Genomic DNA, 16,857 nt, shown 5'->3' on the forward strand with positions numbered 1-16,857 from the left:
GTACCGGAAATGTCAGCGAAAAATTGACTTTTTGCAGAAATTAAAGGTTTGCTGAGTTAAAGAAAGGGATTTAACAGAAGTTTTGAGCAAAATACAGGAGAAAATCTCCCGGGAATTGTCTGGGAGAAGTGTCCAAAAAACATGAGTTACTGAAAATAAGGGAGAGTTGACAGGTCTGCAGAATTCACAGTACTTCACATTTCAGTTTTTGCTGTTTGTCAGATCCATAGCTGACTGAAAGCAGGATGTTAGTGTCAGTTTGAGACAAGAGCAGATCAACTCAACTCAGCGCCTGATAGGTTTGAGCGAATGGCAGTGATTTTGTAGCATGAAAGTGAGAGATAATTGATGTCAATCAACTAAAAATAATTTTTCATTGGATCAGCTTTCTGAACAAAAATATATTTATAAAAAGGAGTGCAGAGGCTATAGCAGCGGCTCACCAGCAGCCGGCCGGAGTTCAAGCTCAAGCCAGAGGAGCCCTGGCAAGTTTAATAAGTTACCAGAGACTCTGGGTCAAATCCGGAGAGATACCAGGTTTGCTTCTACTTCAATATCAATGGCAGTCTTCCTGTAAGTGAATTCAATTTGTTGCTTTATCTTTTATTACAGTCGGGTGCACAGCTAGCTTTTATTTCAATAACCAGATCATGTGTGATACATAACAATAACATCTTCTGAAACGAGGACTAGTTATTTAGTTATAATGTGTTGTCTGGTTATTTGTGAGGTTTATGTATTAATCCTAAAGAAAATTATATTCATTGGCTTGGTGCCTTCAAAAGTGTATGAAACTGAAAGGCTGCTTGCCCTTTCTTAAAGAGCCTTTCCTGGGATTTGACTTTGATTTGTACATTTGTTTTGATATCTTTGTGGGTGTGCTGCGGTCTGAAAGAAAGCCTTTTGTTTGTACCTTCTTGAAGTTCACACCACAATGGAATTGGGGTTCACACCGGGGTGAATTAGGGCCCCAGGTCTGCAGAATCACAAAGAACAGATGCGGTCCTTTTAAGTGCCGCTGTTCCGTCAGATTTCTTTTTATGCTACGCATGCTCGCCACTGTGTTACTTTCCTTCTTCCGCTTACTGTGTCAGAAAAAACTCCCTACTCAAATCTTTTCATTTATTCATATTAAGTATAAATGGATACAATTACTACTGTTGCCTATTTTTCCAACATGGGTAACACTACATTCCTAATTTAACTTAAATGAGAATATGTAGTATGAACATGTTTGTTGACTATTCAATGAAGATGTGCACCATGAACGGTAATTCAACTTACCTGTTTGTAAAACATGGGCAATGCGTGGAATGACTGATCATTTTCTGATTGTTAACTGCTATGGTAATTAAATAATCAATAATTGAGTTAAAAAGCCAAGATGTAGCTCAAAAGGGGGATAGGAAGTAGTGGAGGTAGTGAGAGGTGTGTGGAGAACGCAGCACACACCAGAGCGCCGCTTGAGATGAGATCAAGCACAGAGTGGAGTGTGGAGCGAGACTGCAAGGCTAATTTAGCCGGTAGCTGACTCTTGAAGTGGGACGGAGAGCGTCCCAGCCCGCGGAACTGGGCAAAACTGTAAAATATAGCTTTCCCCTTTTTTCCCCTATTAGATAGTATTCCCCTTTCCTGCCTCCTTTATACTATTTTAGTAGGTTTTAGAACAATACATGTCATGTTTTATAGACTTTAGACACACTTCTTATAGTCATGGTAGAGACAGAGAAGCAGGCAAGTTTAGTAATAGACAGGGATTGTGCCAGGAAGTGTTTACCTCATGTTTCTTCTTTACCGTATGTGTGGTTTATTTATTTGTATGATTCTGCACTGTTTATATTTGTACTTTGGATATGTGTGGTATTTAGCGTCAATAGATTTCCAGTTATGTGATTTGTATTGCACTAGACATTGTAGAGGTGAAACCTTGTTGTGTCATAATCCTTGTGCTGACAATTAAGTTGCCTGCTGCAATTGACCCCTATGACATTAGAACTTGTGATTATTTTAATATATATATAAAGATTCTGTGTTTGTATGAAAACCTGCTTCTGTGAGTTTGACTGCCAACCTCCCCATTTCTTGCCTAGCCAGACCTCCCTGGTACAAGCTGGTGGCAGCGGCTCGCGCTCCCCGCTCGGTTGCATCGCGCCGGCTCGCGCTCCCCGCTCGGTTGCACCGCGGCCGCTCGCCCTCCCCGCTCGGTTGCACGGCGCCGGCTCGCGCTCCCCGCTCGGTTGGATCGCGCCGGCTCGCGCTCCCCGCTCGGTTGCACCGCGGCCGCTCGCCCTCCCCGCTCGGTTGCACGGCGCCGGCTCGCGCTCCCCGCTCGGTTGCATTGCAGAGGCTCGCGCTCCCCGCTCGGTTGCATTGCAGAGGCTCGCGCTCCCCGCTCGGTTGCATTGCAGAGGCTCGCGCTCCCCGCTCGGTTGCATTGCAGAGGCTCGCGCTCCCCGCTCGGTTGCACCGCGCCGGCTCGCGCTCCCCGCTCGGTTGCATTGCAGAGGCTCGCGCTCCCCGCTCGGTTGCATCGCGCCGGCTCGCGCTCCCCGCTCGGTTGCATCGCGCCGGCTCGCGCTCCCCGCTCGGTTGCATCGCGCCGGCTCGCGCTCCCCGCTCGGTTGCACCGCGGCCGCTCGCCCTCCCCGCTCGGTTGCACGGCGCCGGCTCGCGCTCCCCGCTCGGTTGCACCGCGCCGGCTCGCGCTCCCCGCTCGGTTGCACCGCGCCAGCTCGCGCTCCCCGCTCGGTTGCATTGCAGAGGCTCGCGCTCCCCGCTCGGTTGCACGGCGCCGGCTCGCGCTCCCCGCTCGGTTGCACGGCGCCGGCTCGCGCTCCCCGCTCGGTTGCACGGCGCCGGCTCGCGCTCCCCGCTCGGTTGCATTGCAGAGGCTCGCGCTCCCCGCTCGGTTGCATTGCAGAGGCTCGCGCTCCCCGCTCGGTTGCATTGCAGAGGCTCGCGCTCCCCGCTCGGTTGCATTGCAGAGGCTCGCGCTCCCCGCTCGGTTGCATTGCAGAGGCTCGCGCTCCCCGCTCGGTTGCACCGCGCCGGCTCGCGCTCCCCGCTCGGTTGCATTGCAGAGGCTCGCGCTCCCCGCTCGGTTGCATTGCAGAGGCTCGCGCTCCCCGCTCGGTTGCACCGCGCCGGCTCGCGCTCCCCGCTCGGTTGCATTGCAGAGGCTCGCGCTCCCCGCTCGGTTGCACCGCGCCGGCTCGCGCTCCCCGCTCGGTTGCACCGCGCCGGCTCGCGCTCCCCGCTCGGTTGCACCGCGCCGGCTCGCGCTCCCCGCTCGGTTGCATTGCAGAGGCTCGCGCTCCCCGCTCGGTTGCATTGCAGAGGCTCGCGCTCCCCGCTCGGTTGCATTGCAGAGGCTCGCGCTCCCCGCTCGGTTGCATCGCAGAGGTTCGCGCTCCCCGCTCGGTTGCACGGCGCCGGCTCGCGCTCCCCGCTCGGTTGCACGGCGCCGGCTCGCGCTCCCCGCTCGGTTGCACGGCGCCGGCTCGCGCTCCCCGCTCGGTTGCATCGCGCCGGCTCGCGCTCCCCGCTCGGTTGCACGGCGCCGGCTCGCGCTCCCCGCTCGGTTGCACGGCGCCGGCTCGCGCTCCCCGCTCGGTTGCACCGCGCCGGCTCGCGCTCCCCGCTCGGTTGCATTGCAGAGGCTCGCGCTCCCCGCTCGGTTGCACGGCGCCGGCTCGCGCTCCCCGCTCGGTTGCATTGCAGAGGCTCGCGCTCCCCGCTCGGTTGCACGGCGCCGGCTCGCGCTCCCCGCTCGGTTGCACGGCGCCGGCTCGCGCTCCCCGCTCGGTTGCACGGCGCCGGCTCGCGCTCCCCGCTCGGTTGCATTGCAGAGGCTCGCGCTCCCCGCTCGGTTGCATTGCAGAGGCTCGCGCTCCCCGCTCGGTTGCATTGCAGAGGCTCGCGCTCCCCGCTCGGTTGCATTGCAGAGGCTCGCGCTCCCCGCTCGGTTGCATTGCAGAGGCTCGCGCTCCCCGCTCGGTTGCACCGCGCCGGCTCGCGCTCCCCGCTCGGTTGCATTGCAGAGGCTCGCGCTCCCCGCTCGGTTGCATTGCAGAGGCTCGCGCTCCCCGCTCGGTTGCATTGCAGAGGCTCGCGCTCCCCGCTCGGTTGCATTGCAGAGGCTCGCGCTCCCCGCTCGGTTGCACGGCGCCGGCTCGCGCTCCCCGCTCGGTTGCACCGCGCCAGCTCGCGCTCCCGGCTCGGTTACATTGCAGAGGCTCGCGCTCCCCGCTCGGTTGCACGGCGCCGGCTCGCGCTCCCCGCTCGGTTGCACCGTGCCGGCTCGCGCTCCCCGCTCGGTTGCATCGCGGCGGCTCGCGCTCCCCGCTCGGTTGCATCGCGGCGGCTCGCGCTCCCCGCTCGGTTGCATCGCGGCGGCTCGCGCTCCCCGCTCGGTTGCATTGCAGAGGCTCGCGCTCCCCGCTCGGTTGCATTGCAGAGGCTCGCGCTCCCTGCTCGGTTGCATTGCAGAGGCTCGCGCTCCCCGCTCGGTTGCACGGCGCCGGCTCGCGCTCCCCGCTCGGTTGCACGGCGCCGGCTCGCGCTCCCCGCTCGGTTGCACGGCGCCGGCTCGCGCTCCCCGCTCGGTTGCACCGCGCCGGCTCGCGCTCCCCGCTCGGTTGCATTGCAGAGGCTCGTGCTCCCCGCTCGGTTGCACGGCGCCGGCTCGCGCTCCCCGCATGATTGCACGGCGCCGGCTCGCGCTCCCCGCTCGGTTGCACGGCGCCGGCTCGCGCTCCCCGCTCGGTTGCACGGCGCCGGCTCGCGCTCCCCGCTCGGTTGCACCGCGCCAGCTCGCGCTCCCGGCTCGGTTACATTGCAGAGGCTCGCGCTCCCCGCTCGGTTGCACGGCGCCGGCTCGCGCTCCCCGCTCGGTTGCACCGTGCCGGCTCGCGCTCCCCGCTCGGTTGCACCGCGGCGGCTCGCGCTCCCCGCTCTGTTACATTGCAGAGGCTCGCGCTCCCCGCTCGGTTGCACGGCGCCGGCTCGCGCTCCCCGCTCGGTTGCACCGTGCCGGCTCGCGCTCCCCGCTCGGTTGCACCGCGGCGGCTCGCGCTCCCCGCTCGGTTGCATTGCAGAGGCTCGCGCTCCCCGCTCGGTTGCATTGCAGAGGCTCGCGCTCCCCGCTCGGTTGCATTGCAGAGGCTCGCGCTCCCCGCTCGGTTGCATTGCAGAGGCTCGCGCTCCCCGCTCGGTTGCATCGCAGAGGCTCGCGCTCCCCGCTCGGTTGCATCGCGGCGGCTCGCGCTCCCCGCTCGGTTGCATCGCGGCGGCTCGCGCTCCCCGCTCGGTTGCATCGCGGCGGCTCGCGCTCCCCGCTCGGTTGCATCGCGGCGGCTCGCGCTCCCCGCTCGGTTGCATCGCGGCGGCTCGCGCTCCCCGCTCGGTTGCATCGCGGCGGCTCGCGCTCCCCGCTCGGTTGCATCGCAGAGGCTCGCGCTCCCCGCTCGGTTGCATCGCAGAGGCTCGCGCTCCCCGCTCGGTTGCATCGCAGAGGCTCGCGCTCCCCGCTCGGTTGCATTGCAGAGGCTCGCGCTCCACGCTCGGTTGCACCGCGCCGGCTCGCGCTCCCCGCACGGTTGCATTGCAGAGGCTCGCGCTCCCCGCTCGGTTGCATTGCAGAGGCTCGCGCTCCCCGCTCGGTTGCATTGCAGAGGCTCGCGCTCCCCGCTCGGTTGCACCGCGCCGGCTCGCGCTCCCCGCTCGGTTGCATTGCAGAGGCTCGCGCTCCCCGCTCGGTTGCATTGCAGAGGCTCGCGCTCCCCGCTCGGTTGCATTGCAGAGGCTCGCGCTCCCCGCTCAGTTGCATTGCAGAGGCTCGCGCTCCCTGCTCGGTTGCATTGCAGAGGCTCGCGCTCCCCGCTCGGTTGCATTGCAGAGGCTCGCGCTCCCCGCTCGGTTGCATTGCAGAGGCTCGCGCTCCCCGCTCGGTTGCATTGCAGTAAGAGGAGAGCTCCCTGGTACAAGCCCTTAGTATAAGAGTGGTTGTTACACATGTACTCAAATCCTAAAGTAATGTGGTGATGACCTTTCTTCTGCTTTTACATTTTTGCAAAATAACTACTTAAAGGACTAGTAATCGATACTGTATTCTGTCATTGCATAAACATGGGTAGCAGTTTGTGACACTACAATATGACCTGTCAGAATGTATTACCACCCCCTCCATTGTAAAAAAAAAAAAAAAAAAAAAAAAAAAAAAAAGCAATTTCTGGCAGGGAGGCATACTGTGACATCTATAGCTGTCACATTTTGCTACTGGTAGCAAATTCTGATGGGGAGGCATATTGTGACGGTTTATCGGCATAAATAAACAAAAACATTCATTTACATCTGTGTGTTTTTTTTAATCAAATAATCGCTGCAAAAGAAATTGGTATCAACTCAACCCTGTGTGATACAGCCATGTGAATAGATAGCAGACCCTGATAGCGATGTGAGATAGAAGCTGATTCACTCATTTTCATTTGCTCAGACTCCGAGCACCCTAGACGATGTATGGGAAGGTGTGGTTTGCGAATCTCATAACAGTGATAGGACGATTGCTGTAAACTTAAATCAATACCAAACTACATTTTTATTACGTAACTAAGAATAAGAAAAAAATATTGAAACAGCATGATCGAAGCCTTGTTATATTATTGCAGTGTAAGGGCTGTACTAGCTTGTACGGGGCCCTAGAGGGCAGCACAGACTAGGTTTGTAAGGTGCAGTTTAGCACAGCATTCCATTCACAATACAAGCTACCAGCTGAAATCGACACTGAACAGGCTGCAGGGTTTAAACACACCCATTTACTTTCCCTGGCTTACTGCGTTGTTGTATGTATTCCTGCAATATCCTTTAACATAATCATGATTATTTTTACATTTGTATTAACATATTACTGCTCAGTTTTCATAATGCCAATGTAGTGAATTCAGAAGACCTGATGATTAACTGAAGTGAAACGAAAAAATAACTGCTGAAAACTGCTCAACGAGCCAGGACAATGAGTTAATACAAATATCAAAACAAAATCGCAATTATATTGAAAAAGATATTGCAGGAATACAAACAGCAATGCAGGAAAACAGTTGAAGTAATGCGTTGTGTTTAAACCCTCCAGCCAGGCACAGGGAGAGCATTAGGAATTAACAGCAGTCCTTCCTTCCTGTATTGTGGGCAATGACATGGGAATTACATGGAATGCATTACTGTGATCACATTATATTTTCCAGTAACCTGTAATTGTAACAGATCTTTTTTCAGACACAACAGTGTTGTTACATATTAAAAAATAACTTACTTTTCCTTAGAAAGCACTTTTCATATGTCTTTCAAAACTGTGCAGAATTTTGTTAGCTTCAATTACTTTAGTGTGATTCTAAAATACAAAATCTTGATATCAATGAGAAAATTGTGTGGCACGATTACCAGCCCTTTGTATGTTAGGAAACATGCTTTACTCAGTAAAAGCACAAAGGCATTTTCAAAGACATTTTGTGCAACTTTTTTTTATTATTATTATTATTAAATTTCCACATTTATATCACAACGCGTCCACTTAAAAGGACCAAATAGCAAAGTCGCTCGCTTCTGTATCATGATTCACAGAAGTCTAAATGTCTGTACATTCACTAAGGCTCTTTGTATTTGTAAATTGTGTTATGATGGGTTTCTTTTTCATAAGGCAAACAATATCTAAAGGAATGGTAACAAGTATATTCCAGCATACAAACAGATTTATTTTTTCATTTTACATTTTTTAATTCTCACAGTACAAAGTTGCAACTTAGTAGCACCCTCTGTTTTGCCATTTTTGGGCTTCGGAAAAAAACCAAAAAATAAAGTTAAATCTACCAAGCAGAAAAACGTAACAAGCAAAAAACCAAAAAAAAAGAAAAGTGTGTGTATGTAATAAATTATATATATTATATATATATATATATATATATATATATATATATATATATATTAGTGGTGACTGAAAATACAAATACCACTTATTTTAAGTTTGTAAAAGCCAATGTGTTGTTAATGTTGTGTGTGTGTGTGTAGGAAGCTGTATGGAATGTGGGGGCCCCTCTTCGTTTTGCAGAGGATGTCAAACAGAGGATGCGTGATGCAAACAGCTCTACAGTTTTTGCACATTTCTTGTATAAACTCAAAAATCCTCACTGCCAAATAATAATAAAAAAAAAAAAAAAAAAATCAATAAATAGATGCATTCTTATTAAGGTAACTTCTTTATTCATTTTGACATAAAGCTTTACCTGCCACACTACTGATTTCACAATTCTGGAGTTTTTACCCCACCTAACTTGCAGGCTAGATTATTCCTTTTTTCAGAAACTGGCTGGACCAACTCCTATTTCCAAAGCCATTGTAACCGCGCTTGTCGTTTAGGAAGTTGGTAGCAGCACATTACAGAGGGGTTTGTATCTGAGTTGTACAGAGCGGCCCCTCCATACCCTTTACTGCCGGTCTTGGCGTGCCACAAGGCTCACTTCCTCTTGGGCATGCAGCCTGTAACCCTGGAAGGGCTTTATTTCTGAAGTGTTACAAAAAAACAAAAACGAGATTGTGTTCAGTCCAAGCAGACGTACGGCAGTACATTTAGTTTACTCTCGTCGCCGTGTGGATCTAAAGATATGCATTGTGTCCAATCATACCAGTTACCTTTCGTATCGAAACAGCCATTGACTCCAGGCCAGTTCTGCTGGTGTATTCGACGGAGGTCCTCCTGTGTGACCTCTCTACTAGCCCCAGGGAAGTCTGTGTGGGAGCTGTTTGGTACTAAAACATGAGTCTTTCGAGATTCTTTAATGTTATGCTCCTCCTGTTTCAAATATTCTGTCATGAAAAAGTGAGCGCCGGGAGTCTGCGTCCCAGACGAAGAGAGCAGACTGCTTTGTCTGTTCAGGTATGACTGAATGATTTCGTTTCTGGACAGCTCTTTCCAGTTTGTCTGTTGAAAGGGACTGGGCAGGGGGGCGTTGGGCTCCTGCTTAGTCGGTTCTGTCCTGGGCGGCTCCGGCTGTGGAGCCGGTGGTGGCGGGAGTGATTCTTCCGCCTGGAAAGAATCTTTTTGGGTCGAATGCTTGATCTGGCCTGTAACCGGGTCAAAAGTAAGCTTTCGTTCTTTTAACCTGACTGGTTTTGTGCTCTCTTCTATGACCTGCTGTCCGTCCAAGTTTACAGTGTAGTCTCTGGATCTGTATTTCTTCTTCCTTTTCCCGTCGGAGCCTGAAGCTGCATTATCGCTGTCTATTCTTTCAGAAGAGAGACTTTGAGGAATTGTACATTCCAGGTTATGGGGTATTTTGGAGCCGTGTGGGGATTCGTGTGGGGTGTTGTACAGATGATGGGCATCAAGATCCATCCTCCCAGGCCAATGCTCAGGTGCTGGAGTCTCGTGTCCCTCATTCATCGTCAATGGAATAGGGGGAGTTGAAGGCTGAGGAGAAGGTAAAGGCTGTGGGGATGGCACATGTGAGGTGTCCAGGAATTTAGATACTCGAGATGGGCTTGAAACAGTACCTTTAGGTTCATACGTGGTCGGCTGCTTAGCCAGAGTCTCTTGCTTAATACTTCTAGGACTGAAAGAGGGGCATCGTGGGCTTTTAGGCCGGTATTGCCCTCCTCCTTCATCCTTTTTTGCATGCTGTTGCAATACCGCAGTCTTGAGCAAAGAGGAAGTGCTTGGCAGTTTCACAAGTCCTGGAGAGCTGGTGTGAGGTTTCACAGCATTGACTGGGATTTTATTGTGTTTATCGTTCTCCTGATGTTCCAACCTGGTCTTCTCAGAAAGCGTGTTGGCATCCAGAGGACTGGGAAAAGGTTCCGGACTGCCGCTGATACCGTTGGTAGGGGGAGGGGTAGAATTCTGGATCTGTTCATAGTTTGATTTGGAAATTTTCAGCGGAAGGGGACTGTCTCTTTGCTCTCCCTTTCGTTTGCGGTTCCCCGATTTCTCCACTTTGGGAGAGTATGTGTTTTGAATGTCATTTCTGTTTCTCAGTTCCGGCACTGGTTTGGACACGGTCGTGGCACTGGGAGGTGAGATATCCTGCCTGCAGGGATGAGCTCCCCCGTTAGCAGAGCCCGGCGTGCCAGGCGCCCCTTTTGGCACGGTTTCGTTCTGACCGGGCTCGATAAGTTTCTGCCAGTTCCGCAGCAGCTTCTTGGCACGCTTGGCAAGATCATCATTGCTGGTCTTTTTCCTTACATCGTTGATGAGCTTCCCTAGTCGGGTTTCCTACAGTAAACCAAAAACAGTTAGTGCCTTGAAACTGAAATCATGAAAAATGCTTTCAATTTCCACTTATTTCAAAGACTTGGTTGTATCCAATAAACAGCATCAAATCTTTTACCACCATGACCTTGATTAAACACAGCAAAAAACAAATCTATTAACCTTAAATTAAACAAGCACACAAGTCCCACCTATGAAGCAAGTGCAAATGAATAAAAAGGACAAATAAAACACTGTATAAAACTAGCAAAATACTACTTGGGACAATAACTTGTTTATATACCAGTACAATAATTTGATTCCTTTCAGAAATTGCATGTGCACTTAGTTTTTATGAGTGCTCACAGGATCATCACTGCTCCCCTCTTTTCAAAGAGCTCAATAGCTCTTGGTTCCTTCTTGAGTTATGTGATATTAAACAGTGCTGGAAGAAATCTTCAATAGTTTAATATCTGTGTGGTCCAGTGGTTAAAGAAAAGGGCTTGTAACCAGGAGGTCCCCGGTTCAAATCACACCTCAGCCACTGACTCACTGTGTGAGATCCTGAGCAAGTCACTTAACCTCCTTGTGCTCCGTCTTTCAGGTGAGATGTAGTTGTAAGACACTCTGCAGCTGATGCATAGTTCACACACCCTAGTCTCTGCAAGTCACCTTGGATAAAAGTGTCTGCTAAATAAACACATAATATTCAAACACTGCTTGAAATGTATATTTCGGTGGAAAAATGACCACAACTGTATTGTTCACATGATAATTGATAAATGACTAACAAAGATATCATGCAAAACAAAACCAAAGCACAACTGACATGTGAATTACACACATTATGCTGCAGGGTATCTTTTTCATCCAGCACTAATTAACACACACACTTCTTTAGTTTTCAATAAAACAAGAGATTCCAAGTTACTGCAGCTTCCAGGAGAATTCCCTGATCTGCAGGTCCAACCCACAGTGCAGCAACTGCAGCCAGACCATGTAATCCACAGTACCAAGCAAAGGGCTGCATTCCAGTTGAACTGAAATTCCTCCTTTGTATGCCTTTAAAATGCATTTTGTCTGAAGTCGAGTCCTTGTCTTTTATATTTGGAGAATCTTATGAACATGACTGACTGACGGATGTTCACTGAAAGAAAATACTGAAACTGAAATGTTGAGATATTTATCTTATAAAAATAAAAATGCACAAAATAAATAACTGTTTCCCTGAAAGCCCTGCACCCCATGTTCTGGCCTGTGTTTTTATTTGGCTGCAATAATTGGTATCTTCACACAGTATCTTACCTCAAGTGCTTCTTTGGTGATAGGATATTTCTCCAAACTGGAGATGACCTCCATTACTGCCACCATGTTACGGATCTGCTGGAATAATAAAACAAAACAAAAAAGTATATGTGTGTGTGTATAATTATATATAAAGCTGTAATGTTATATACATTCATACATTTCACGCTGGTATACAGCCACTCAAGAACACAAGCGAGGGAGTGTCTGGAACAAGTCAGCAATTAAATAATGACATAAAATCAATGGTCTAATGCGAGTAAACCAACTCCCAAAACTTTGGTTAGAATGCGATCTATTTCACCAATCAGTCTACTGCCAAAGCCCTCAAACTCCTGGGTCATTTGGGCTTCAGCAGACCAACGGGAGTTACTGGACTTTCATTTTGTTGCTGGACAGCCTGCCCCTGGGGCCTCACTTCACCAGAACCAGGTCCACTTGAGCAGAATCACCACTTTAAGTACAGCATGTGATGCAGGGCAGAATCCCACATGTTGGATTAGAGAGGCACGAATGAGTGAGCAGTATCTGAGTAGATCCATCATCGAATTCAAGCAGCATGAACGTGAAAGCCAGCTGAGCAACAGAGAAAGGGGGTTCAAATCTTAGACCAACAGAACCATTTAGAAAGACTGCAGACAGAAAAAAGGCAAGGGAAAGATTTTAAAATAAACAAATAAAATAAATTAATAAACAAACAAACAAAAACAAACAGGGCAGCTGTACAGTATGTGTTTAAAAAATAGTGTGTGAAGCAGACCAGTGTGAGTCATGAGGCGTCTCTGGAGAGCTTGCCAGCAGTGTTGTGTGCATCAGGCTTCATGAAGCTCCAACCTGCTGACTGGAGAAGCTTGATGCTGCAATTACTTTAATGTGTTGCTTTCAAACATTCGTGCACGTGAATTGCTGTTGCTAAATGTGCCACACGCACTGAAAAATTATTTTAAGCAATTTAAGGTTGTGTCTGTTTGCAGGAAACATGTTTCAGCAGCTGCTATAGTAATTGGAATCATTTTCCATATTTTTTTTTTATATTACGCACATCTAACACTTTATGATGGGTGGGGGGGGAATAATAAAATAAATAATCTCATCTGCAAAGTTTGCTCATGCATCCACATTTCTGTAGCGTACCTCCTATTTAGGCGATTAGAATATGCAATATCATTGGCTGAACACACACAAGCACGTAGAAAAACGGTTAACTAAATTGTTGAAAAGAGCGCAGTGGTCTACTCTAGGAACTTGATTGGCAATCAAATTGTCAATTAGTGACACAGTCGTTTTATTGTCAATTTGAGATGCCAAGAAAAAATTGCTCATGTATCTCCGGCCTAACAAACAAACAAAGTGAAGCACAGAATGGGGTTTTCTTTTTCTTGGAGAGTTACGGAATGCTTTGCATTCGCTGTCAGGGAAGCTGGGACCGTTACAGTTTTCAAGTCAAGACTAAAAAAGCACTTTTACAAATTGGCTTTCTCATCTTAAATAAATGGTGCATTTTGATCTTTGAATGTTTACAGAATATTTCCAAACTGATATGACATGAAACTAAACGAAATGCACATGCCATTTTCTTTAAACCAATTCTACTTCAAATTCTTTCCTTGGCACCTTAGCGATCTGATCTGCGCTTTTTACCTCCATGAGGGGCACAGCAGGCTTCAAACGCAGCAAAGGATTTAAATGACTTTTATATGCTTGCCAAGGTGATTTATGAATTTGAATCAAATTCAAACCATCAAATAATTGAATGCAGCCCTAATATTTATGTAAAGCAATTGGAGGACACCCACTGACCTTCAGTTCTGCTGTCGTGGGGAATGGGTGAGAATCTAGGATAAAATAACGTGGCACTCAACTGAAATAAAATAAACACAGCTGGACAAGTTTAGATATGAAGTTTATATCTTGAAAATCCAAGTAAAGTCAAGATTTGTGACTAAAGTTTAACATGACCATACCACAGAGCTCTAGTAAAACAGAGTGCAGACAGCATGAAGGAGAGTCCAGCTTCTTGTCAGGAGTGAATGATTTGGTCTTCATGGAACTAAAAATAACAGCACGTGTCTGTTCAGGGGGCAAGCCTGTCCGAGTTCATGGCTATGCATCCGTCAGCTGGAGAAATCAAAGAGGAGGACAAGCACCATGCTGAAGGTGTAGACCAGAAGGGACCGTCAAGAGTGCATTGTATTTATTTAGGGGTTTTAAATTCCTGTTCCTTTGATAAGTCATTTGGAGGTCAGGGTAGCACAATGTCAAAAATAAACCTTTTGGGAAGGTGTAACCTTCGTATGATTAGCACACAGTGTTTATAAGTACACACCAATCTCTCATCTCTCAGGCTCTGGAGAGAAACAGTGAACTAGTTGTATCATGCAAAGGTCCCTGTGCTTTATGTTCTTATTTATTCAAAATACTCCTCTAATCTCATTTCATTATTTCCTGTATTCTTTCATCTCCATGGCAGAATGGAGCAGGTAAAGTATGGGTTAAATCAAAAGGTAAACCTTAGCAACCGCTTTGTTAATGAAAGCTGTATATATTTCAGCATAACCACAAGATAAAGCCGAGAGAGAGAGAGAGAGAGAGAGAGAGAGAGAGAGAGAGAGAGGAGAGAGAGGGAGAGAGGAGAGAGAGAGAGAGAGAGAGAGAGAGAGGAGAGAGAGAGAGAGAGAGAGAGAGAGAGAGAGAGAGGAGAGAGAGAGAGAGAGAGAGAGAGAGAGAGAGAGAGAGAGAGAGAGACCCACAGCAGCTGATGCCGACATGAAAATGTTGCTGTCTGCTCTAAAAAAAAAACGATAGTTAGAACCAAATCTTGGTTGCAATTGTTCTGTCTGCAGCCCTGGTGGAGGGTATCAGATATTTGTATTTATTATAGAAGATGTAATCTTGTGCAGTTTGGTTCTGGCTGCTCAAACTGTGAAAGGGAGAAAACAACGAGAGCTGTAGAATCAGTAAAACAATTCACTGCTCAGTTGTTTCCTAATTGATACTTGTACAATGAGGGTATTCAATTGATTGTTAATTTGGTAATTGGATTCGTTTTTGCTCTTTCGTTCCGTTTAATTCAAAACAGTTCAAATGTTTGTCTCTGTGGGAATGTAATCATCAGTTCCTCAGAGTTCAGTTTGAAATCCCACTTGCACAGACAAGAGTGTTCTTTGTAAGTGAAGATAGTAGCGAGGTCAATGTTTTAGATTAGAAAAAAAAAGGTATGAAGCAGCAACAGATAGTAAAAGCTACTGATCATTTTGCAGAACCTAAAACAGATGAAGACCTAAATGTCGTTGACAGCGATTGGTTTGAGAAGTACCTAAAAAATGTAAGTGGGCCATAAGCTTGTTTGAACAATGGTTAAACTAAATAAATGCAAAAGCTGAGTTTGCATCCAGCATCTGTGGAATTGATTTATTAAATTGGGATTTATTAAATTGGGATTTACTAAATTTCTGTTCCTGTCCAGAAGATGTGAAAAAAAGTTAAAGGGGATGTTTGTGGAAATTTTGTAATTGGGTTTATTTATTTAACATTAAAAGTATAATTATTACTTTTATCTAACAAAATGAAATGCTAAACTGAAATCGCAAGCCTGTTTTGTCACAGAAGTGTTTTAATTTAGAATATTCAAATTCATAAAATCCTTTCAATAGTATCAGAGTATAGTCCACACTGCCCCCCAGTGTTGCAAGTTCAGGTGATGATTAAATGTGGTATTGTGCGTGGAGTGCAGGATGCGCCCTATAGCCTGGAGATCGCTGGTTCAAGTCCAGGTTATGCCATTGCTGATTGAGGCCGGGAGTTCCCAGGGGGCGGCGCACAATTGGCCGAGAGCTGCCCGGGTGGGGAGGGTTCAGGTCGGCAGGGTAATTCTCGGTTCACTGCACACCAGCGACTCCTGTGGCCGATAGGGTGCCTACGGGTCTGTTGTAGAAGCCACTCCTCCGGCACTATGGGTCTGGTGGCGTTGCTATAGACCTGCAGCACGAAAGAAAGACTGCTTGGCAGGACACGTTTCGGAGGACACGTGTGTCTGCCGCAGTTTCCCGAGTCGGCGCGGGAGTTGCAGCGGTGAACCGGGATAAAAATAATAATTGGGTATTCCAAATTGGGGAAAAAAAACAGGGTAAAAACAAAAAAGGAAAAAAAATAATAATTTGTGGTCTTGCAGTACCGCAGTACCGCAATACCACAAATTATTGCACGATGTGCAGTGAAGACACATGCAAGGGTCCAGAGGGGTGACCTTTATGATGCATAATAGGATCAAACAGTCACTAAAATTGACTATTTTGTTAAGACAAACTAAAAATGAGATGGGGAAGAGCTATATTCATACTAACTACTAAAAACACATTCTTCATGCAAGAACCATTTTGTGAACTGTAATGAGGTAGGTTGTGTTTTTGATCTTCTCACAATACAAACTGTACCTCTATTACAACATGATGCATCATGTAAAGAAATACACACCGAATCGTTGCATACCTTATTTCAGCAATTTATTAAAAAAAAAAAAAAAAAAAAAAACACAACTCCTAAATCGTTTCATAAATCCAAGTCTGTTTCATCATTCTCATAGAGAGCACACTTAAAGGGTTAACTTGTGCTTTATCTTTGCAGCAAACCAACCATTACAAGGGAGGCCCTCCTGTAATGAGTTTCCTCATCTCTGGTTTTGATTGTAATCCCAAATTTTCCACAGTCCCTATTTAGAACTCATTTTGGATCATTTAACCATAACCAATACTTGAAATGCAGCACAGAAACCAGGACCAGGACACAGTTGGAAAGTAAGTGGAAGATGACTTAGGACAGAAAGTGTTGAAGGTATGGAATGAATTACCTAGTCATGCTTTCAATGCCAAATTATTTGGATCTTTAAGTCTTGAGATCAATCACTTACTAGGAACTGGACAAGCATAGATGGGCCAAACAGCCTCCTCTTGTTGGTAAATCATCTCATCTTACCCAAGGTAATATTAGGTGCTGCAGACAATCAATGCTAATTGAGGTTTATCACAGGTAAATAGATAAAGTGTATGCATAACAATCACATCAATAATGCTCCCAGTTTCAATTAATGGTAATCAAAACTTTGTCATTTAACAGTACAGTAGTAAATACTAACGAGTAGATAAACTGGAAAAGTTGCAATGATTAATTGATGAATTAAAAAAACCACGTCACCAGTTTAGAATTACTAAAATAAACAAATTAACTGAGAAACATTTCCAATAAGTCTTTTCCAATGTCTTCAAAGAAATAATTCTAGTAGAGACGTGTGTCATTGAATTTTAGGTTTCTTTTAGTATTTC

At 47.6% G+C, this 16,857-nt stretch overlaps 1 protein-coding gene across 2 annotated transcripts in view; it reads right to left on the minus strand.

Moving 5' to 3' along the window:
* Positions 1-7,494: 7,494 nt before the first annotated feature.
* The window catches only part of LOC117401188 (mediator of RNA polymerase II transcription subunit 26-like), a 33,059-nt gene continuing 23,696 nt past the window's right edge, over positions 7,495-16,857 (minus strand). The window contains exons 2-3 of one of the 2 annotated variants that reach the window (XM_034912377.2): positions 11,540-11,614; positions 7,495-10,258 (exon numbers count right to left, since the gene is read on the minus strand). In XM_034912377.2, the coding sequence (XP_034768268.2) occupies positions 8,588-10,258; positions 11,540-11,614 (1,746 nt within the window). In that variant the 3' untranslated portion in view covers positions 7,495-8,587. Of the gene's footprint in view, positions 10,259-11,539; positions 11,618-16,857 lie in introns of both variants that reach the window. The other variant, XM_034912376.2, reaches the window with a different exon arrangement.

This window comes from Acipenser ruthenus, chromosome 49 (genome assembly GCF_902713425.1).
Source record: "Acipenser ruthenus chromosome 49, fAciRut3.2 maternal haplotype, whole genome shotgun sequence".
In the NCBI taxonomy this organism is placed as follows: Eukaryota; Metazoa; Chordata; class Actinopteri; order Acipenseriformes; family Acipenseridae; genus Acipenser; species Acipenser ruthenus.